The sequence below is a fragment of the Aethalodelphis obliquidens genome, unplaced genomic scaffold, assembly GCF_003676395.1.
Source record: "Aethalodelphis obliquidens isolate GAN/ISIS:26980383/991018 unplaced genomic scaffold, ASM367639v1 scaffold24, whole genome shotgun sequence".
Taxonomy (NCBI): Eukaryota; Metazoa; Chordata; class Mammalia; order Artiodactyla; family Delphinidae; genus Aethalodelphis; species Aethalodelphis obliquidens.
Window position 1 is genome coordinate 12349794 of NW_020837968.1, and position 21992 is coordinate 12371785.

At 45.3% G+C, this 21992-nt stretch overlaps 1 protein-coding gene across 3 annotated transcripts in view; it reads left to right on the plus strand.

The window, feature by feature from the left end:
- The first annotated feature begins 2806 nt into the window (after positions 1-2806).
- TGFB2 (transforming growth factor beta 2) overlaps positions 2807-21992 on the plus strand; it is an 85171-nt gene continuing 65985 nt past the window's right edge. The window contains exons 1-2 of one of the 3 annotated variants that reach the window (XM_027122212.1): positions 2807-5684; positions 20498-20581. In XM_027122212.1, coding sequence (XP_026978013.1) covers positions 5339-5684; positions 20498-20581 — 430 coding nt within the window. In that variant the 5' untranslated portion in view covers positions 2807-5338. The remainder of the gene's footprint in view (positions 5685-20497; positions 20582-21992) is intronic. The other 2 variants (XM_027122210.1, XM_027122211.1) reach the window with 2 other exon arrangements.

Consider the following 21992-nt stretch of genomic DNA (forward strand, 5'->3'; position numbering starts at 1 on the left):
ATTTCAGTAGGCGGTGACAGTATCCAGGCCTCCGGAGGTTGCCCCCTGTTGGAAATCTCACGGAGCTGAAAATATAGAGGTGGAAGGGCCCCAAAGCCACCAGCAGTAATCCATCAACTAATCGCAATTCCAAAGGGTAAGATCAGTGTTCCCACAGTGTATCATCAAAGTGTGAGGAGTTTATCACTTTAAAACCTCACAACCTACTGATACGTCTGCTTTTCCCTGTCTCCTGAGTTCACCCCTTTATCTTTCACCACCTGTGATCTTCTCTTTCAGCCTTTTCCTCCCTGCCAGTGTGCCATCCTTTGTCCTTTATCACTTCTTTCTTGGATACACCTATAGATACAGAATGGAAACAATATTTGGATGATTTTTCTTGTGGAAATCACTAAACGTTTTCATTTCATTATTCTGAGAGCAGAAACTTGCATAAAAATGCATACAGAACATGAGACAAAAAGTGTTATGGACCAAACATTGTTTTTGAATTGTGGTATCAAAGATAAAGTTACAAGGAAGAACTTAAAAGGCTTTTGGTATATTTTCACATTAAAGGGTTACTTTGCCTTTCTCAAGTGTAACTATTGAGAGTAAAATGTAATCAATTACAGTAGCTCTGTATATTTCTTTTCCCCACCTCCTGGTTTTGAGGCTTGAAACCATTGTGGAAAGCTTTCAAAATTGTTACAAATGAAGTTTTTCTTTCACCAGACTTAGGAAGGACCTATTACATTATAAACTCTTCTCTGTGATCCTTAGGGGTAAAACTCCGGGACAGGGATGAGTAGTTGTTTTGATATCAAGCATTTGTTTAGGCTCTTGTAGGACCTGCACATTAGTTAAGTGAATATACCCATTAATGAGCAGAGAAGGGCTAGCGGTGGAAACAGCTCTCCCACTGATCTGGAAGACAAAGAATTCCATTTTAGGGTGTTAAACTGGAATTTGGACTTAACTGGATTTTGATAATCATTTAGAGTTCTGTTCACCAAAAGTGTATCTTCTTGCCCTTTCTTCCTACAATTAGTAGGGGCAAAATACCATAGTGTTTAACATAACAATGAGCATGAACTTACAGAAACTGCTAGGAGGCATAACCGTGAAGCAAATTCTAATTAGCATCTTCCCTGGCTTTTTCATTCTATTTATGTTGGAGAAAGAGCTGACAGAAATGAAGAAGTGAGAGGATACAAGAATGGTCACTAACATTTAATGGGCATATATTTAAGTGCCAGGTTGTGTTAGAAACTCTCTTGGTACCTTGTGTCATTTAATCCTCACAGTAATCTTAACTTGTTGGTACTATGTGTTATGCCCATTTCATAGATGAAGAAACTAACAAGTGTCTGAGTAACTTAGCCAGGATCACAAAGCCAGAAAGCGATGGATATTTGAACCCAAGAAAACTTGAGTCTGGTACCTGCCCCTTTTACACTATGCTCACCTGCCTCCTTGAGCTAATCAGGATGGCCTGTGTGGGTGAAATCCCCTTTTACCGCATGGCTTTGGTAAACCAGGGGGACAGCTCTTGAAGTCTTACCTGTTGCATCTTCAAAGGATTGCTCACCTGAGAGGTAGAAAGGGGCGCCTCCTCTCCTGCTACACTCAAGTCACTCTCCTCGGCCACACTAGAAGAGTTTACCATCCCCTCCCCTGTCCTCGCTTCCTGGGCTTTAGGGAAATTAAAAGTAGCCTCTTATGAACAGGCCAGGAGTCTGAGGGGTTGTAAAGTAAGCAGTACGTGTTCATCAAACTAAATACCATGGGCAAAAGTGTGTGTGTTTATGTTGGGAAGGGGGTTGTCAGAAGGATTTATGGCTTAGATTGCTTTCCTAGCAGTGATGGAGATGGACTTTTGCTGCTCTATCCACACTCTAATCTGAATCCACTTAACCTCAGGTACGTTTGTGTTTATATCTAGAAGGTAGTCTCCCTAATTTGAGGGGAGGCTGAGCCTATGTCCTTGGCGGAGCACGGTGCCTAAGGTTACCAGCCGCCTTCCAAAGCCAGATCTTCACTCAGTAGCTCCTGCTTTATGTCCTATAATTGCCCCACGTGTAGGAACAGTCACTTTTCCCCTTTGTGTATAGCTAGATTAGTGCAGTTCTCAAACTCAACTCAAAAGGGATGACAACTTGGTGAAACTACTAGCCCCATAGCAGCACCTCTTGAGTATATTTTGCTTTGGCTATTGGAGTTGTAGCTGGTTGTCTGACTGCTTTCAAGTTGCTTCAATTTGAAATTGACCTCCAGGAAAGGAACGTGCTAATGCTGATTTACACATAATTTTCAGAATTATTCAGAAGTTGGTTGGAACAATTCCTTTATTCCAGAGTTTTCTGATGTGTTTTCATAGGAAAAAGTCCCATGTTCAAGGGAGTTCAGGATATGCTGGGTTAAAAGGGTTAAACAGTTTTATTTTCTGTAAGATTCTCAGAGCCTTTAACATGACAGAAACTGTGAATCTGTAAGTAGGCAATAGAGTACCCAGTATCTCTCAAACTTAACTTCACCACACGATCCCTGTTTGTCAGACACATTCTGGTACCAGTGCTTCTTAGAAATACGTAGTGGATAAGAACATAGACAGTACATTCTGATGGCAAAATCCATCTTACTATGGTCTTGAACAAGGTACTTAACCTCTCTGTACCGCAGTCTCCTCATCTGCAAAATAGAGATGATAATAATAATACCTACTTTAGAATGTTGTGAAGATTAAATGACCATATATATATACATCTGTCGATCTGCCTCACGTTACTGAGTGTAATATGTGTTAGCTACTGTTATCGTAACTATTTACCCCTCTGTTTACTAATGGTATAGGCCCCATACACATGGAAAGTGTAAATTCCAAAAGTTAGAGAAAGCTCCTTGTGACCTTTCTATAATGAAAGGAACATCTGAACTAGGGAGTGATATAGTGGCTTTGAGTTTGGGGGAAAACTCAACAGAGTTTCCAGTTTAAATCATCTGTCTAGTCGGTATGGCTACCGTCATGATGAAATGAAAATGTTGACTTTGAGTAACTAAAGGTAAAAGAAAAGAAAAAGGGAAAAGTGAACAGGGGCAAGAATTATTTTTGTATTTATCTAATTTGGACTAGGTTGAAATAGAAAATGTCAAGTTATGAGTAGTGTATAACAGCGACATCAAACACTTAAAATCCCAGCTTCCTGATATATGCTGTGGAAAGAATGAAGTTGATTGCTGAAGTCTAGCTGGGGAAGAAGGTGAAGAGAAAGCCATGTCAAGATGTGGCTTAGGCAGCAAATTAAGAAGATAGCCATTCATTCAAACAGTAAAATAAATACAATTCATTCTCCAGGTGCAGAAGAGAGAGCTCTGTTTTCAGCCGTTCACAGTCAAATGCAGAACTAGGCTATAAACAACAAACCATAATAAAATAAGCTTTAGGATAGAGGTACCAGCACGGTGCTATGGAATCTCAGAAAATGATGCCACTAAAAAGCTAGGAGGTGGAGCTTGGATGACCTATCCCAGGGCTGGCCTGGCCCAGAGTCAACTGTTTGATGCTCATTTGCATGAGCGAGCGAGCGAGCGAGCGAGAGAGGAGAGAGAGAGAGAGAGGGAGAGAGAAAACAATACAGGAGGGAAGACTTCCATTCTAGAGCAAGTGATCCCAACTGGGAGGCTGTGAGCGAGCGAGCCACACGAAGTAAAAATGGGAGGCTTGATCGCATGTCCTTCACCAGACGGGTCCAAAATGACTATATAAAGTAAATACCATAAATCACTGTTGTCAGGGCGCACACCACCTCCTCCCTCCCTTCCCCACAGCCGTCCTCATTTCCACACCCCCTCAACGGTTCAGGGAGAGCTCGTGGTCTAAGTAAACGAGAGGACTTCTGACTGTAATCCTAGCACGTCACTTCGTTGAAGGCAAACACGTGGTTCAGAGAGAACTTATAAATCTCTCCTCCCAGGCAGGATCGTGATGTTATCTGCTGGCAGCAGAAGGTTCGCTCCGAGGGGAGCTCCAGAAGCTCTCGACCAGAGAGAGACAGAGAGAGAGAGGCAGGCAGAGGCAGCGGGAGAGATACAGAGAGACCGAGAGAGGCAGAGAGAGACACACACAAGGAAGAGCGAGAGCGCAAGTGAAGGAGGACTGGCGAGAGGGATGGAGAACCTAGGATAACGGTCTAGGGAGCCATTCGGGGGCAAACCGAGGGGCTGCCTGGCTGCAGAAAAGAGGAAGGAGAGGATCTACTGCAGGCTGCCTACTACCCTCGGCGAGAAAGCCCAAGTGGGAGAGAAACCAGGAGTGGGTGGGCAAGGGTGGGAGTCCAAGGGAACCCCTTCGCAACCCCCTAGGAATAAAACTCCCCTGTCGGCGCGTCCCGGGGCTGCCGCTGCGGTCCGCGGGGGGCGAAAGCCACGGCGGCGGCCGCCGCTCGTCTGTTGCCGGGTTGGCGTTTCGAGCGAGAGGAGAAGGAGCAGAAGGAGGGAGCTGGAGGCCGGACGCGTTCGCCAGCGGCGGCGGCGGCGGCAACGTGGAGTGACCGGGCGGGTCGGCGCGCCGGCCGGGGTGTCGGCCCCCGCGCGCACCTCCGGGAGCAGGATCCTCGCCGCGGCCCCCGCGGCCCCCGCCGGACGCGGCCGAGTCCCGGGCGCAGCGCGAAGCGCTCCCGCCTCCCCGCCGGGGCCGGGCTCGCTCCCAGCGCGCGCACACGGGCGCGCGCGCGCGCACACTCACACACACACTCACACACGTGTGCGCCCCTCCGCTCCGGAGCTGCTGCTGCTCCTGCTTTCAGCGCCGTAGTGGAAGGCAGGGCCGCGCCGCTCCTTCTTTAAATATATAAATTGGAGCCGGCCGGCCTCGGCCGCCCCCCTGACAGCGCTGCCCGCGGCCCTCCCGCCGGCGCTCCCGCTGCCAGCCCCGGGACCTTTTCATCTCTTCCCTTTTGGCCGGAGGAGCCGAGTTCGGATCCGCCACTCCGCACCCGAAACTGACACACTGAACTCCGTTTCCTCCTCCTAAATTTATTTCTGCCTAATAGCCACTCGTCTGTTTTTTTGCCCCCATCTCGTCGCTCCAAGAAAACTTTTGCTGACTCCCCCAAGTGAAGCTTCCCCCTTGCCCGTCGTGTATTAATATTTCCACTTGGGGAACGACTTGCCTTTTCTTTTTAAAGGAATTCAAGCAAGATAGCTTTTTCTCTCGGACATTGACTCCCGATTGTTTGCAAAAGTTTCGCATTAAAAAAAAAATCTACCTGATCTGTACTTTGAGAGTTGTTGGTTTCTTTTTATTTTTCTTACTTTTTTACTTTTTTAAAAAAAAATTTTTCCACCTTAAAAAAAAAAAATGCACTACTGTGTGCTGAGCGCTTTTCTTCTCCTGCATCTGGTCACGGTCGCGCTCAGCCTGTCTACCTGCAGCACGCTCGACATGGACCAGTTCATGCGCAAGAGGATCGAGGCGATCCGCGGACAGATCCTGAGCAAGCTGAAACTCACCAGCCCCCCAGAAGACTATCCCGAACCCGAGGAGGTCCCCCCGGAGGTGATTTCCATCTACAACAGCACAAGGGACTTGCTCCAGGAGAAGGCGAGCCGGAGGGCGGCCGCCTGCGAGCGCGAGCGGAGCGACGAGGAGTACTACGCCAAGGAGGTTTACAAAATAGACATGCCGCCCTTCTTCCCCTCGGAAAGTAAGTACCGCTCCCCGCTTCCACTCCCCGGGGCTTAGCGCTGCCCGAGGCTTCCAGAACCGCAGCCACTCCAGGGATCGCCCTGCCCTCTCCGGGTCCCAGCTCGCTCCTTCCCCTGCTCCTGTACTCCGTCCCACCCACCTCCTTGCCAGTTGTGTGCTTGAGGACGTTAGGCTTTAAAACGTGGACTTGCGACTTTTAATTTTCTCCATTTCTCCCTTCCCCCAACGCCTCGTCTTTTATAAGGCGTTTTTCTCTTTTTTTCTCTTCCCTGGAATTCTCGACTCGGCCACCGGCTAGGAGTCAGCCCTCCTCTGTCAAACTTGGAGGCGCTCCCTGGGGCCGCGTTAAACCGGGAAACCTTGGTGGGTTTGTTTTCTTTGCTCCGATTGGCCTGAAGCCCGCCGAACTGGTGCACGAGGGGTTAAAAAAAAAAGTGGCTCAAAACTAGCCTCTCCGGAAGGCGCCCCTTTCCGTGCCGACCTATCAGCTGATTCCCCAAGCCTTCCCTATTGTCTCTAAACTCCCCGAAAAATGTCAGCATCGCCAAGACAAAACCCGATCTGGAGACCCCTCCAAAAACCTACCTCCAACCCCTCAATTCTTGAATCTACTGCCTCGGCGAGGTGTTTACATTCCCCCCAAGGCGAGATCTTGTAACCACGTCCCCTTTTGATTTCACCTGGAATGGTAGAAAGGACAGCTTCGTTGCTGACTACGTTTAAAAGGGTTTTTCCTTCACGTTATTTTTTTCCGAATTCACTCAAACCTGCCTTCTTAAAATCGCCGGTGTAGCAGATCCTTTTTCTTATGCGTTTATCGTTTATCTTTCTCACTCTTGAGCCCGGTGTTCCCTGCCCTTTCATAGGCTTCCTGCAGTCACTTCGTTGCATTCCTAAATCTCAGCGTAGAAGACAGCCGATTTTTTTTTCTTTTTAAACTGGCTTCTCTGAGGGCAGTGTCCTCAAAACCAGCTGGCATACAGTAGCAACGGGAGTGAATGATTGATTGTTGAGTTCTTTGAGGGGAAGGGAAGAGGGCAGTTAGCTTAGAATGATTTCCAAGTTCTTTAAAAAAAAGAAAAGAAGAAGCAGCATATACTGATGCCTGAGAGGGTTAAATACCAGGAAGAAGAAAAAGAAAAAAAAAAAAAAAAGAGCTCCAACATTTGCCTATTCCAAATCCCAAGTCGTACACTTTTCATTGGTTGCCCATCTCTCTCCTCCCCTTTCCATGCCCTATATACTCCCTGGCAGCCTTCACAACGTCTCTGTGTCTTGCCTACAGAGATAATATGGCCATCTTGGTAATTTTATCCTAGAGGTTCTAATTGCAGGGTGGTGCTTTTCTTTTTGAATATTTATATTTAGTTTGACAAGTCGTAGTTCCGGGACTTGCCATGTCTTGTATTTGATGGTCTCACATTGTCAGCTGAAGTAGCCAACCCCAGGCTTCCTGGCGACCTCTGTTTTGCTGCAGCATCATCTCTTCTTGTTTAAGGGCAGAGCTGAGGCAGGAGATCCTGGCAAGCAGGATGATTTTATTATTGTAATTACGTCACCATCCACAACAATGGTGATAAATACACTCCACCCTGGTGATTCCCCCCCGGGGAGTGAAGGAAAGCTTTCTACCTGGGGTGGAGCCATGGAGATAATTAGGAAAGAAAGTTCATTGTAATTAGTCCAAAATCATTGAGACCCAACAGGGAGTTGAGTCAGTTTGCTTTCTCTAGCACGTGCAACCGTTCTACTGGAATTTGGGCAGGCGGGCAGTTATGTTATGTAGAACCAGAACAAGCCAAGCCTTCAATGTTTACCTGCAACAGCTCTCATGAATTGCTGGCATTTTCATAACAGAGAGGAGGTCTGATCCCTTCGTGAGATAGGTGTGGAAAGAGCAAATTACCCAAGAGGGTGTTCATTCTTTGTTCTTCAAGCACTCTTCAGTCTAAACAACTGAGGTGATCCCACGCAAGATTATCATCATCACCAAATTGGAGAAAATTCTCAAATTATTAGGATTTCAGAGGTTGGCATCTCAGGTGCGTGTGTGGATTCCCTTCTGCTTCCTCTCCCAGCTACCAAAGAAATGAAAGCCTCTGATCAGTGCAGGATAAAATATAAACTATCAGTCTTCCTACAAAAAGTGCAGGCTTCTTAAAGCCTTAAAGGAAATTTAGGAGCAGAAAGCCTTATTAATAGCAGATTTGATACTACTGTGCTAGGACTGTGGATAATTTTATAGAAAGTAGGTTAACTGATTTTCCAGTACTTTCTAGTTATACTGGAATATAGTGAACCCTTCCAAAAAAAAGGAAGAAAAGAAAAAAAAATCACTCCACCATATTTTTAAAGGGCAAACGGAAAGGACAGCATTGGCTTATATACCAGCTTTCCCTCTTTAGGACCTTTCCACCTAACTTTTAACTCGGTCCTCCCTGAAGAGACGGTGGGGAGGAAGTGTGCCTGTCATTTCTTGAAGGGAATCTGTAGCGGGTCATAAGCCCCAGAGATGAAGGCATGGGAAAGATCACTGGTTCACTTTTTACCACCAACTTATTAGCGTTCAGGGAGTGACTTCAGCTCAAATATTACAAATATGCTCTAACCGTGCTCAATGAGCTATATATCATTACAGATTGTTGGTAGCCCTTTGCAGGACGTTTTATACAGTTCAGACAAAATGTTTTTAGCAATGTGGAGTTTTAAAAGTAAAAATATAAGAGATATTGTATATGCCTTCAGGCATATTTTGTCTTAAATATTATCCTTGGCCCAGCGTACTATATAAATACAGTAAATATGAATAGAACTGGCCAGGTGCCAATCTCCTAGGATGAATTTTAGTCAAGAAGGTATTTATGGGATATAAATAATACTGTGTCAACATTTGAAGAAGGGATCTGATTAGTTTTGAATTTATTCGTATTGATCTTTTCACATGCTGTTAGTTTAAGGCTCAAAGTGGAGTTATGCTAAGGTTTACCCATACTTTACCCAGTGGGAATTAGTGGACTTCTCGTCCTTTTGACAATCCACTTGAACTTCAAGCACATCTATTCAAAAGACACTGTACAGGGCTTTAGAAATTTAGAAAGAGTGATTCCACATAACAGAGTAAGAATCCAAATGATTAACAATTAAAATATGTAGACCCTTCGACAGTCAAAAAAAATAAAAGGAAGAGACAAAATTTTATTTTCTTTCTTTCGCCTCTCTTTTCCATGTAACAAATCAGGCACGTGTTGTGGTTCTAACTGTGGTGATTTTGTCCTTTCCCCCGCCCACACCCTCAGGGAACATTTGGCAATGTCTGGAGACATTTTGGGTTGTCATGATTGGGAGTGGAAGGGCCAGGGAGGTTGCTCACCATTCTAGAATGCACAGGAAAGGTCCCTTTTCCACCCGCCACCCCCATACATCAAAGAATTATCCAGCTCCAAATGTCAGTAATCCCCACGTGGAGAAACCCGGTAACCCTGGGATTTATTTGCAGTTGCTGAATTCTGCTAGTAGTACCATTTCCAAAGTAATGATCTGAAAGTAAAACATCTTTATCATCAAAAGGACATTAACATGGAATAGAAAGATAATCAGAAACTTTTCTTAAGTATGTGGGACTATGAATTTGACTCTTTGGTATGGTGTATACTTCATTATTATGATCTTAAAGGGCCTAAATTAGAGGCATCAAAGGTTCCCATTCATTTAGCCTAAGTAAGGGTGTCGCTCCACCCATCTGTAACTTCAGTCAGCAGCAATGTGATATTAGTCAGGACAGAGCAAAAAAGAAGTGAGGGATTACCGTGGATTTTCCTTGCAAGGAAAATAAGCAGCTCATGTTAAGGAAGAGTGGAATCTCCAAGCTCAGCAACGGAAGAAAGTTGGTTTATTCTCTCATATTGAATTAGATAAACTAAAATATACAGCCTGAGACATTACGGTGAGGTTTCCTTTGTAATTGTTTCACATAAATGCTAAGCATTTAATACCAAGCAATCTCTTTTTCTATTTCCCCTGTAATTTTCCAAGTGAAATTGAGGAAGATAGGAAGCATACCAATAGCACTATGGTTTGTGGGGTGGGGGGGACGCAACGTAACATTCTATTCATGGATATATCTTTCTGTGTACACATTGCTGAACTGTCAGCCAATTGCCCGATGAAAGAAAATATTAGCAGTTGCTGGAACATAGTACTATTTTTGCTTGATGTTCAGGGATTTTTTTTCTGTTTCTTAAATTGAACTATAGTTGATTTACAATATTGTGTTAGTTTCAGGTATACAGCAAAGTGATAGGGATTTTATTTTTCAGATTCTCTGTGGATGTGTCAGAAAGAGGGACACAGAGAGAGAGACAGACTTGAACCCCTTCCCTAGACTTCCCCAATGATTGAGTTATTAATACACAGCAGACCCAACTTTAATTCCCCTACTTGTATTGCATCATTGCTTGTACTAACTCTAGTGCTTAATTGTGGTCGCGTTTAACTTTAGGCTCCGTTCTCTTCCAGGATTTTCTCTCTTTTCTTTCTTTTACTTTTCAAAGTCTAGCAAAACTCCTCAAAGAGATATACTGGTTATAACTGAAGTAGTTGGGCTGTCTTTGTTGCCAAGGGAGGCCGGTCTCCTCTCCTGAGGAGTCCCCACTGGATGGAGGCTGGGCTTTGTGAAGCTGGAGGGGTAGATGGGGACCAGCTGACCTGGCAGAGGCTCCGGGAGCCTTCTGTGTCTCCACAGCGACCCCTGGGGTCTACTCAAGGAGCTGCACTTTTTGAACGATGCCTTCTCCCTGGTGAAGAGATGCTGATGTAACCCCAGTCACAGCATCTTTCATATAAAAAGATATGAAAGAATGACAGATCCTGTTTCCTAGAGGAAACTGAGATGTGAGAAAAGGGCTAATGACTCACTGTTGATCCCATATCAAATCTGGGTTAGAACAAAGGAGGTCACTGACTTCTAGGCCTTTGCCCAGAGATTACAACACACTTCAAGCTGCATTTTTAGAAGTTTAGGGAAAATAGAGTGGAAGAGCCTGGCCCTGGGAGAGACGTACAAGCTGACCACTGAGGTGGGATTCTGGGGGGACTCCTCCCTCCCCGCCGCCACCCCCAGCCCTTTACAGGTTCAGTATTAAGGTGATCCGGGAGCAAAGAACCTGCAGGCAAGAGCTCTGCAAACAGCCCTGTCAGCTCTCCTGATATAGCATTTCCGGTCCTCAGGGATCCTGGAGAGAGGATGTGGATTTGCCAGATGTGCTCGCTCTCCTTAGGCAGCCCGACTGCCGAAGGGTGGATCCACTTTGCAGATTCTGAACAGCTTGATGAAATGTGCCTCTGGCCCGAGATAAACAAACGTTTCCATTGTCATTTTGAAACCATATGGTGTGCTTTGGGTTTTTAATATTTTTTCAACAAAGATACTTTTTAACCTAGGAATTCAGTGTTCTCCAGGTAGTTTCAATTTAATCACATACTAGGGATTCTCTGATGGGTTTGTTTAGGCGGAAAAGCTTGTTTCCATCCTGTGTTTGGGAGAAATTCGCCTCACGCTGCAGTCACAAGTGGGTTTTGGTGGCTGTCGTTGGTTTTGTTTCTTTTCTAACCTCTGATAGGTTAGAACTACACTGCACTGTGACCAGCACCTTGCTTCCGGATTGGCTTGGTGGCCTTGGCTCTGCATCTGCACTCCCCCTTGACCACTTCCCCACAGGCTCTAAATTGCCTTCTTGTTCTTCTCTCTTCTGGAATATCTGTGTGTAGGGTGGTGAACTTCATTCAACCATGGCTCCATTTCTTCACTTGTAAAGATGAAGAAGATGCTGGCTTCCTAGGGTTGCAAAGGACTGACCGTGACCTGTGTAAAGACCCCCTGAGCTCTGCTTCTGGCACTTAGTAGACCCTCTTTGCATGCCAGCTATTAACCATTGATTCTCAGACACCATTGATTTAAAGGTACACTGTTATTTTATGTGCCACAGAGAAAGAAATATCACTGACAATTGACTATAACGTGCCATTGATTATGAGATATTAAAAGGAGATATGTTAGAGATATTCCAATATGATTAAAAGTGATGCCCTGGGGACCACTCCCACCAGCCTGGGATGTCTCGGGACCAACAACTCATTCATTTCCTAGTAAGTTCCACTCAGTAGATCTGTTTCCCTGGCTCCCTCGGATTGGTCCTTAGGTGACCTTTGCCACCTAAGGGGCTGGGAACAGAGACCGGCAGGGCTGGTAATCCAGCATGCCCAGCACTATCTAATCCTCATATAGGGAGGCCTTGAGGATCTAGGCTTCGTAGGTAAGATCTCAGATGTCTTAGATAATATCCAAGACCTTTCAGAGTCAGGCCTCTCCTCCTTGCTCAGCAGCCCCCCAACTAAATCCCCCCAAGAAAACTACACTCCAGCCAGATCACCCTCTTTTCCTTTACCCAAATGGGCCCTTTATTTCTGTGCCTCCAGCCCTTTGTTTATGTCATTTCTTCCACTTAGAGATCCATCTTTTAACACCTTTAAATACCCTTCAAGGTTTAGTTAGTACCATCTCCTAATGAGACCTTCGTCGAAGTTCTTTGTCCCATTTAAGTAGCTCTTCCTGTGCACTCTCACAATACTGATATTCATCTCTATCTCAGCCTCTTTTCTTTTGCTGTAGGTAAAATCTAGCTGTGTCCTGACCTGTCTTCTTCATCGGTTTGTAAACTGCCTCAGAACAGGAACCCACTCTGACTTACCTATGTTCTTACAGCACGTTGTTGTTGCTCAATCAATGCTTAATAAAGGAATGAGCGTTTCCCTTTAGAGAATAAGATTGAGTTACCAGAAGAAGGATCAAGAGTTCAAAGCATTGGGGTTTCCCTGGTGGCGCAGTGGTTGGGAGTCCGCCTGCCGATGCAGGGGACGTGGGTTCGTGCCCCGGTCCGGGAAGATCCCACATGCCGCGGAGCGGCTGGGCCCGTGAGCCATGGCCGCTGAGCCTGCGCATCCGGAGCCTGTGCTCCGCAACGGGAGAGGCCACAACCGTGAGAGGCCCGCGTACCGCAAAAAAAAAAAGAGTTCGAAGCATTGGACCGGGAGATATGGAGAGACAGAAATCTACTCACCTCCGTTACTGGGGACAATGTTCCTGATGGATCTTGTCCCTGTGCTGAAGGCCACACAGGCTTCTCAGAACCATTCATTTCCTGTTTCCAGTTTTGCAGATAAAAATGAAAATGATGGCGATAGTGATGATGATGAAAGCGAACCCTCATTGGGTACATACTGCGTGCCGAGCATAGTTTTAAATATTTTACACGCATGCACTTATTTCACACTCAAAAGTGACCCTATACGGTCCAGACTGGTATTTTCCCTGTGACGTATGAGGACATGGCTATAACTATTTCTATCAGCGACGTCTTACCGGAAGTCAGACTTTTAGGTACCACAAGTAATAGAGGCCCCAAATAGAGACCAGGAAATGGAGAGCATGACTTTTCCTGCCCTCTTGCAAAACGATACAGTCCCTCCATGAAAGGGTGGTGACTCTCCTCACCTGGCAGGAATTACATTCATAGAAGCTCTGCATTCTTTCCCTCCAGAAGGAAGTATACTTCTGAAGCCTTTCCTACCACCCTGGGTCTCTCTTCTTGCCTCTACCACATTCTTCCACTTTTATCTCTGCACTCAGTTGATACAAAAATTGTGATTTCTCAAGTCTCCTGGTCTTGATCTTGAACTGCAACCATTTTCTTCACAACATTTTTATAAATTTGATTGGTAGGTGATTCGTCTTGTCTCTCGCAGAAAATTAATTTATTGAGGAAGGCAGGATGGTGTTGTACGGTGAGCACAGACCTGAGAGCCAGGCAGCCCCAAGAAGTGAAAGAAAGAGAATAAATAAAAGGGAATCGCACCAGAGGAATCTCAGAGGCTGAAAGGGAAGAGGGAGCATCAAAGACAGGAAGTCCTACTCCAGGCCAATGGCAGTTGTTAAAATGTGGTCTTGTTCGGGTTAGCAGCTTGGCTGTCTCCGTGCAAGTTATTAAATCGGCCTCGTTGACATTTAAGTGGCTTCCTGCTGAATTCATATCCTACCTCTGCCATCACTGGCTTGGTGACCAGGCCGAAGCCCCTGCACTTAAGCTGATCTCAGTTTGTTCACTTGTCACGATGAAGAAGCTGATATCTGCCCCCTAGGGTTGTAGAGGATGGATGATGACATGCAAAGAAAGGCCAAGCGCAGCTACTTCTGGTACCTAATAGGCGTGCTTTACACGGCAGCTATCATTCACTGAATCTCAAACGCTATTGATTTTACAGTGCACCATTATTTTATATGCCACTTAAAAAGAAATATCATTGCCCAGTAATTGTAACGTGCCATTGATTCTAAGAGGGCATCAGGATTTTAAAGGTATGAAAATATGAAAAATATGTAAAATCAGTGAAGTCGCATAAATATTTGTGGATTGGGAGAATAGCGGTCCATGTGCATGTAGCAGAGTGCTGTGTCCTAGAAGCACATCGAAAATAAAATTAAGTGGGAACATGATATCTGCCCTCGGAAAACGTTTCTATTTAGTAAACTTTAAGAGCCTGCGACTGGTAATCGCCACCTCTGGCACCAGAAGCAGGAGGTCCACATCATGGATTCCTCCCAGCTGGAGTGTCTTACTGTGCACGCTCAGCGCATTAATATCCAGTTTTGATTTTTTTTTTTTTTTGACATCTCAAGATGTTACCAGTTGTTTCAAAGGGGCTTTACATTTCTAGGAAAAAAATGTTTAAAGTTATTTTTAACGGATCTCTCTGAGTACACGTATGAGTCACATAGCACTCACCTCTTTATCTTTCTGGGCCTTAAAGGTTGAAATCCAACAAAGGATAGGGGGAGGGTATTGCTCAGAAAAGGCTAACATGCAGAAGGGACTTGTGGGCAATGTGCCTCTGGGCTGGCGCGGCCCCTCCTCCCAGGCCCCCTGTCTAACCCGCTCCCCTGGGGAGAGGCTCTGTTAAGAAGGAAGCCAGGACGTTTGGACCTCCCTGCATCTCCGTGACCAGGCACCAGCCACAGCAGTTTCTTCGCTGTCAGGCGACTCATTTAAAAGCAGACTTTAGCAGCAAAATGCCATTAGGGGGTAGAAGTTTCCCAGAGGAGGATGGATGGGAGGAAGGGGAGAGGGTAGTGGAGGAGTCACCGCAAAGGGTTTGAGGAGGAAATGAAAACTTAGGAGGTGATGTCAGAGAGGAGAGGCCGTACTACGCCCAGGGTAGCTGTTAACAGAGCAGAATGATCTCTGCGTGCGGTAGCATCCTGGCTTTCCTGGGGCGACCGAGTAAAACCACTCCGTTGGTATGAGAGGACGTTGCCGTGCAAGAGGAATCGAGTTTACTGGATTTAGCATCTGTTACAAGGAGGGAAAGCCTGCTGGTGCCCAGAAAGCTCTTCTGTGTGGACCAGCCCCCATCCCTTCATTCTCAAAAATGAGCCCTTGGATTTGGTTCTGCCTGATAAGTCAAAAATGTGGGGCTTAGATGTTCCTTTAATCACAACAACTTGAGGAACTTAAAGCAAATGGAAAATGCTTTCTGGATGTTACAAAGCCCAGACCTTCTGAAAATAGTTCAAATGCATTTCCAACGTCCCCAGGCAGCTGTTTGCGCTCACACTGGCACGTTGCACACATCTCTGTCCACAGAGAAACTGTCACTCTCCCTTCGGGTCTTCCTCGTGGCCTCCATGTCAGTAATTAGGAAGCAGGACGTTCCTGAGGGAGAGACGTGGTGTTTCTGAAAGGAGAGTCATGGGGCAGCTGTTGGAGAGTAAGGCTGCTTTTTTGGAGATGTTTGTTTCAGGAAGTGCTGTAGCATCTTTCCAGTCTCAAGGAAGAAAAAGAAAAATGTTGTGACTTTGACCTTGGCGCTCCGTTCATTTGGCTTTTGCTATCTAACCCACACCACACTGACAAATACCACATCTGTCTTGACAAGCTAGTTCACAAATAACTGCTCATTCATAACTTCAGGCTGTTGTAAGAATCCTTATTTGTTACTTCAGCTTGTGAACGAGAATGCACAGTTTGGTTTTGAGAAAGACATTGAAACGATCAGAAGTCCACTGGTCTCTGCAGATCTCAGGGGAAGCACTCTCTAAAAGAGAAGACCATATTTTTTAATGTGTTCTAAGAGCACTAAAATATATTATTGCCCATAAATGGGAATTTTCTGGGAAATTTAATTTTTAAGTTTTGGAGTCATTTCTGTATTGGGAATTGAACACTTCTTAGACCAAATTCATCAGGGATTATTCTCTCTAGAGAATACACAGTCACTTTGTCATTCCTTCCACTGGGGGGGTTCATTCTTATAGGGTCATTTATTTCCCTATCCATTGACCTAATCTCATTTTCACTCTGCTTTGACAACTTAATGACCATGCCATTGAAGTTGTTTCTTCTTGCCTTATAATAAACTCATATAACTCAGTTGCTGGCTGAGAAAGGCCAGAATGGGGGCTGGCGGTGGGGCGGGGGAAAGGTAGATGACTTATTCTGATTCGACTTTAGAAGGAGAAAAAAAAAAGGAAAATCACAGACTGAGGACATTTCTTTGTAGAAGATGGATGATTTGGTAAAGGAACTGCCCACTTGGAGGTCTGTCAGGGTTTTCGGTTGGGGAAGTGTTTCTACATCCAAGTTCACACCTTAGCATCTGGGGCTCTGGAAGTTAAGGAGAGAGAAACAGAGGTAGGAGCTGTTACCTGGAAGTAGCTGGGCAGAACCAAAGGAGAATTATGGCTGTCACGTCAGGTTCTAAGGCAGCAGTCCTCACCCTGAGATATGTCTATTATATAGTCATTTTGATCTGAATAGTAACTTAGTCATTCATTCGTACCTCCCCGCAGTGTCAAGCCTTAGGTTGTTAAGTGTGTTAGTAGATTTCACTGGCCACATCTGTGAACCAACCCACTCCTGAGCGAACGCTCTTTCACCTACTCAAATTTTGCTTTTCTCCTCCATGGAATTAGGTGGCAGGTGCTGGTTTGTCTTGTAGAGAGAAATATTTCAGAAGAATTCCACTGTCAGAAAACATCACCATCAATAATGAAACTATGTGTATAAGGTCATGTCTAATTTCATTCATTCTTTGGCAATTGTATCAGGATTCTAGAAAGAGGGTCTTGAGCCAAGCTGACCCCGAGTCATTAGACACTGGGGATCAACGGTTTGCCCTTTCTCAGTAACATTTGCTGGGAATTCTCTAAGTGGAGTAAAAACTCACTGTCATCCAGAGCTGGGAGGAAATGACAGTACCCACTTCCGGAGTTGCTGTTATCAGAGAGATGGTGTTTGCGTGGAGGGTGTTTGGGTGGAGGGCTGGGGAGGGGTTGAGGGGCAGGACTAATTTCATGGGGAGTTCACTGCAGCATTTTTAATGACATTTAATTCTGCTTAAGCTATCATTGCGTTAAGAATGGCTTTCTGGGCTTCCCTGGTGGCGCAGTGGTTGAGAGTCCGCCTGCCGACGCAGGGGACACGGGTTCGTGCCCCGGTCCGGGAAGATCCCACATGCCGCGAAGCGGCTGGGCCCGTGAGCCATGGCCGCTGAGCCTGCGCATCCGGAGCCTGTGCTCCGCAACGGGAGAGGCCACAACAGTGAGAGGCCCGCGTACCGCAAAAAAAAAAAAAAAGAATGGCTTTCTCTCTGACTGAGAGGTGCTTTCACACTACATTCACACTACATAAAACCGTTACTCAGAACAGGCAACTCTTAGGAGAGAACGGTTTCTCTGTGATCCACCTGGTTGGGTTGTTTTGAGGTCAGACGAGCTTTTTGTAAAAGGCCTTTCTAACCTCTGAGTCACAAAGGCCTATACCAGTGCTTCTTGAATTTTACCAAGCACAAGAATCACCTGGAGTGCTATGTGCGGACTCCCAAACCTTTGCCTGCTCCCCTCCATCCAGATTATTATTCAGTAGTTTTTGTTTGTTTGTTTTGTTTTTCTTGGCCGCGCTGCGCTGCGGGATCTTAGTTCCCCGACCAGGGATTGAACCCGGGCCCTCGGCGGTGAGAGCACGGAGTCCTAACCACTGGACCGCCAGGGAATTCCCAAGATTATTATCCTGTAGTTTTAAGGTGAGCTCCAGATAACTGCCTCTTGACAGGAAGGCCAGGTGATTCCCAAGCAGGTAGTTCAGAAACTCACTCTGGAAACACTGTGTCTTTGGGTTTTGTTGCTTTATTTCTTAGCTGTGTCATCACAGGCAAAAATGAGTCCCAACACTTTTATAGTTAGCTTCATTGTTTCTTAGTTATTTTGTAAATGACCCATGCAAAATTTTAATTCCAGGACTTTTTTTCTCTTATGACTTACGTGAGCCATACGAGTACCCCATTATTCATGACTGAGGGCCCAGGTAATTCTAAAAATTTTTATTTCTCTAGGACTATTCACATCTCAGATTTTTCATAGGGTTTCATCTTTTAAAAAGCATTTCACATGGACGCCAAACCTTACTGATCTGAAAAAGTTTAGGCATACCGCAGTGCCACTTCAAACACATAGAAGTTGAAAGTTGATTTTTACGAAAACTAGCAGTTACTTCCTTTGGCCTAAATCATCCCTATTCGCATCATTTATCTCTCCATCCAGTTCATGGGCTTAACTTCAGAGGCACTGTATCAGCACCAGAGCAGCCTGTCCTTTGGCCCTGCTTAAAAACAAACCAACCAACAAAACAAACAAGGAAGGGGAGGAAAGAAAGCATTTTAATACTGTAGCTTGATGGCGGAGAGAGAGTAAACCAAAGGTGCATATCTGAGGACTGCAAGTTGGAAAGGACAAATCATGGCAGTTAGCTTGCCTCGTTTCCCCACAGACTTCGTTTGACCCCGGTGACCTGGGACGATTTCAGGGATCCGGATTCCGGTAATAGAAGCATCCCTGTTTGGCACCACAACACCCACTGGCCTGAAGAAGGTGCTGTTTCCCAGGAAAAGGAGTGAAATCCCCCCAAGAAACGCACAGGGCCCTAGTCTGAAGAGAAAGCATTGCTGAGCAAGCGATGCTTTGCGTACCCTGCCTGTCTCTGGTTCCGTTCCTTGAGATTTTTATTGAGGATAACTTTCAGCATCTCTTTTTAGAGGTCAAATCTGAATGAGAAGACGTTGTGTGCCTTGCTGATCTTGTGACAAACAGTTTATACCCAGTCTGTAGCTTCCTGTCTTTGCTGACGGGTGATGTGAGGGAATTTTCTCTCTGTGAGGCTGTGGAGAGGGCTCTAAAAATAAACAACATGGTTACTTATTGGTGAGAACATGTGTGAGCAGATGTCAGCTGGTAACAGCATATGGTGGCAACATGATAGCAGCGTGTTACCAAGACCTGGGTGTTGGGCCGTCGTCTTCCAGGCCATTCAGGCCATGCAGATGCCACATCTCAATTAAAGAGGGTTTTGACTGGAAGGTGGAATCCACCCAAGTGTGAATATAGGCCCCTGGGATCTTGTTAGTGGGCTGAATGTCGGAGATGGTAAGTTACAGGCCATGGAAAAAGTCTTCCTTATCTGTTTTAAAATTGAGAGATAAAAGTACAAATCTGGCAAAAAAAAAAAAAAAAAAGGGGGTGGGGTGGGGTGCATATGGGGTGGGAGGGAATCCACAAAGCCTTTGTCTTTTGTCCAAAGAAGTTTTCAAGTCAGGTATAAATAGTGGCCATGCTACTTCTAGAAGACATGCCCTAGGTGAACGGAAGGTGCATGGATTTTAAGTTGGTGTAAGGAGCTGGGAAAGAGGTATATTCATGCAGACCTAGAAGGCCGTCAGGGGTTAATCTATCAAATAAGTTAGATAACTAATATTATTACATCCCTTGAGCACCTTTTATTTCTCAGTTTCTTTTAAATATCTCGTTTCAGTCTTTCAAAAACCCTCAGGGGTAGCATGATGTCAGTTTCATTTTATAGCAGCAGAGGCTTGGGTGCCTCAAGGCACTTGTCCAGAGATTCCCAGGAAACTAATGACAGAGCAGGGTGTCCACCTACCTCTTCTCATGCAAACATCTGATATTTATTATTGACTCTATCACAGATAGGATAGCCTTTGAACACTCAGCAATGTTTTTAGCTGGAGGTATCTTTGGGTGTATTTTCATTTATAAGAATATGATGGGCAATATACGAGAACTAGTTGCCACCTTTACTTTTAAAACAGCAAAGTTCAGAATTTCAGGATGTCAAAACTATCACGGAAGATATTTTAATGCATTCCAAGGAGCCCTAGATTTTTAAACGGCAGCTACGCAGCCCCAAAGCAATATACACTGGGATTTTTGTTCACTGGAGAAGGAGTTTTCATGTGCGGGTTAGAAATGATGACAGGTGGTTTTAAGAAAACTGAAATCGAGGCCAAGCAAATGAAAATCAGAGTTTTACTCTTAATAGGGAGTCTGTCTTTTGTCAAAGAGGTCAAGGCCTTTCTTAGTCATCTTTAATGTACGTCAAGGTATTTATTTTACCATTTCCGTATATAAATTGTACATTGCTATTTTAGCACTAGAATGTGTTAAAGGGAACGCTGAATTCAGGAACCTGACTGCTGGTTAAGGGATGCCAAAAGATCTGGGGCGAGAATCCACAATCCCCCAAAGCTCCCTCCGGCCTAGTCCCCTGGCCCTGAGTAGGGGGGACCTTCTGTTTCTGGGGGAATGATAAGTACGTTCATTGAGTCCCTCTTCTGCGTTGAATCTTTGTATAGCTCTGTACAAGGCTTCTCCTCAGTCAAATAGCTAATGACTGTGCTTTTTAAAACTCCTAGCTGTCTGCCCAGTTGTTACAACACCCTCTGGCTCAGTGGGCAGCTTGTGCTACAGACAGCCCCAGGTGCTCTGTGGGTACCTTGGTGAGTACACTCGTCTGCTTTCTATACCTCGTTTGACGTAGTGATAGCCGGCCCATCTTTAGTGTGTGTTGTCTCCTGGGGGGAACGTGTCAGAAGCAAAATAGAATTCTGAAGTGCAGCCTTGTAGCTGGACAGTCACGCAGGTGCCCCCAATTTTGTAGTCAGCGTTTCTATGAGAAAGACTCATGAATGCTTTGAAGTGATATGATGACTTGATTGCCGTATGGGGAAGAATGGATCGTGAGTCTGTGAGATGTGTGTGATCCAGGGGTGAACGAGGGATTTGACAGATTGATCTCTTGACCCCCCCTGGGAGGATACTCTCTGGAGGGTTGAACGGTATGGCCAGAATGTCAAGGGTCCTTTTTGGGTATCTTATTTGAATCTATGTTCTTGTTTCTGGCACATAGCAATGGCTCAATTAATGTTTCCGGCACTGAACTGAAAGGGAGGAAGGAGATTTTCTCTCCTTTGAAGTTCTAGAGGGAGGCCTGTGGGAAACATGTGCTGATCATTGTGACCTTGATGTTGCCATTAATGGGTTGCACGAGAGAATGTGGTGGTCGTGGTCAAGGCTTCAGTTGACTGAACCTGGGAGCTTGCCACTTCGCCCTGACCCTCAGAACAAGTGCAGACTCCTCCAAGCTAGGGCCACGTGTTAGCTTGGGGGCCACCGAAGCCGGAGGTCTCACCCCTTTCTGATTTGGGACATTAATACATTTAGCCAGCTTTGACTGAGTGCCATCTTTTATTGTATGCTGGGCCATGAGACCACAGCACAGAACAGGTCTTAGATGGTCCTGACACTCAAGAACTCTGGCCCAGGTGGTACCCTGATCCATTCAGGAAGGGAGGAAATGGACTTGCCACCCTGGCGTTGGTTCCCACTGCACTTTTGAGGAAGCGTGAATTATATTGATTCTAAATGCAGGTGGAGGTCCCAAATAAGGACAAGAGAAATGTTTTTATTACCCCAGTAGATGTCTGACTCACTGGGTTATCCTACCGTGAACTTTACCATGCCTAACCTTGCTTCTTAGGAATCAAGAAATGAAATAGTTTATTTACAGTGGCCTAAGCTGGGCTTTCCTAAAAAAAAAAAGAAAGAAAAACAAAAACTGATTCTATTGAGAATATACATTTATTTTAGTACAGAAGGCCTCAGAGCGGCTAGAAGCTGCCATGTGAATAGGAAGAGTGAATGGCTTGATCCGTGCTTTTAACGTTCCCCTTTTTTGAGGCAGATTATGTTTGGTTTTCCATCTCTAAATGTGTATTTTATTTCACTGTCTAAACCAAGGAGTTAATTGTCTGATTTTGTTTTCTTTTTTTGGTCTCACCAGCTTTTTGGAAAAGACAAGGGAAAGGGATGAGAGAAGGAAAACATTTGTTGACTACCCCCTAAGTCCCT